General features: G+C 35.7%; 1 protein-coding gene across 1 annotated transcript; it reads right to left on the reverse strand.

Annotated features, from left to right (window-relative positions):
• Positions 1–194: 194 nt before the first annotated feature.
• TRIADDRAFT_62913 (uncharacterized protein) lies at positions 195–1,003 on the reverse strand (the record flags this gene model as incomplete). The annotated part of the gene is made up of 3 exons (XM_002118895.1): positions 195–399; positions 789–873; positions 964–1,003. 3 exons carry the CDS (start codon positions 1,001–1,003, stop codon positions 195–197), a joined length of 330 nt encoding a protein of 109 aa, XP_002118931.1.
• Between the last annotated feature and the right edge of the window lie 573 nt (positions 1,004–1,576).

Genomic DNA, 1,576 nt, shown 5'->3' on the forward strand with positions numbered 1-1,576 from the left:
CCTTTCCTCTATTGCATGTTTTCGATAGAGTTAGGGACTAGATTTGGGCATGAATGTACTGCTGAATTACAATTAAGGTATTTATTATGGAAACTATGAAAAAAGGAATTAAGCAGTCCCTGGCAGGATATCAATTTTGGTGTCCAAGCGGACTCAGGCATCATGAATTGGCGTACTGGAGTGTATACCAGCATTTAGACATTAGTTTGAGTAAGTCGGTCTTCGAGATAGAGTAAAATTTCATTTTCTGCTTGAAACTTCTCGGGATCGGGGCGCGAAAAACTGCAAATGAAGGTCGCTAGTCTTAAGTAGTGTTCAGCTTGTTCGCCTTCACTGATGCCGTTTGCAAAAAGCGAAATGGTGTCTTGCGGGTTTGTCCTTATTTGATGGTTATAATTGCTGCAAATTATGACGATTGATTAAAGTACTGCAAGAAAATGCTTATCCTGGTATCAATAGAGTCAAAATTGTTGATAGAATGCTATACAGTAATCAAGATGGGTCTATTTTCTCACCGAGGTCCAACAATGAACGATATTTAGTGAACATAGAAGAGATTCTCGACAATAATCTTCAAGATTAATTAAAAAGAGGAAGGCAGAATCATTATGAGGAGAATGTACGCTTTTTCAGCATTTCTAGCTGTAATACGTACGTTTTCGTTTCACACCATTGCAGTAATCTAGTCAACGTTAAAGCAAGTATGGTGAAATTATCAATTCTACTTTATTCGTTTTACAGTATATCATCCAACATTCGTAAATCTCTAAACCAACCGGAAGATCTACCAGTTTGAGGTAGAAACTTGTCTTGACCCAGTTTTGAATAAAATATGCGCTTTTCCACCATTTCTAGCTGCAGTCAACGTTAACGCTAGTGCGGGTAAATCATCAATTCTACTTTATTCGTTTTACAGTACAACATCCAACACCTGTAGATCTCTAAATCAACCGGAAGACCTACCCGTTAGAGGTAGAAACTTGTCTTGGTATTTCATTTTCATTTTGTCAATATTTTGTCATAGCCTATTAGCATATGAGTACATATGTACAGTATATCTAATAGTAAATAGTAAGTATTTGTTACGGAGCCATGCTCCGAAATATTAATTGCTATGTTAATTAAAATATCTCATTTAAATTGTTGTTTGCTCCAGTAGCTTATTAGATATTAATGTTTATTAATAAGTACTTGTTATTGCCAAGGTATCAGAAAGTTCAATTCTGTTGACGTGTCGGAGCTAACACGCTTAGTCAATAAACATTAATTAATAACACCATATACTAGGATATGTATGCTGCTATACAGTGTAACGCTATGTCAAGCATATTCACAAGTACACCATCGGCGTAGGCCGAGACTATAAAAAGCCGAGCACTAGCTTAGCTGCTCAGTTCCATTTAGTCACTTGCAGGATCACTTGACTATTATTGCTAAGAATATTCTCACGTTTGTCTTTGGTACATTTTACGATTAAGATTAACGTTAATAAATTGAAGTATTTAAACCTATTACTCATTAGTAGTTTATTTGTGTAGTTGAGAATGAGTTCAACTACGATAGAACCGTAAGTTAG

The sequence above is a fragment of the Trichoplax adhaerens genome, genomic scaffold (assembly GCF_000150275.1).
Source record: "Trichoplax adhaerens TRIADscaffold_2402 genomic scaffold, whole genome shotgun sequence".
Lineage (NCBI taxonomy): Eukaryota > Metazoa > Placozoa > Uniplacotomia > Trichoplacea > Trichoplacidae > Trichoplax > Trichoplax adhaerens.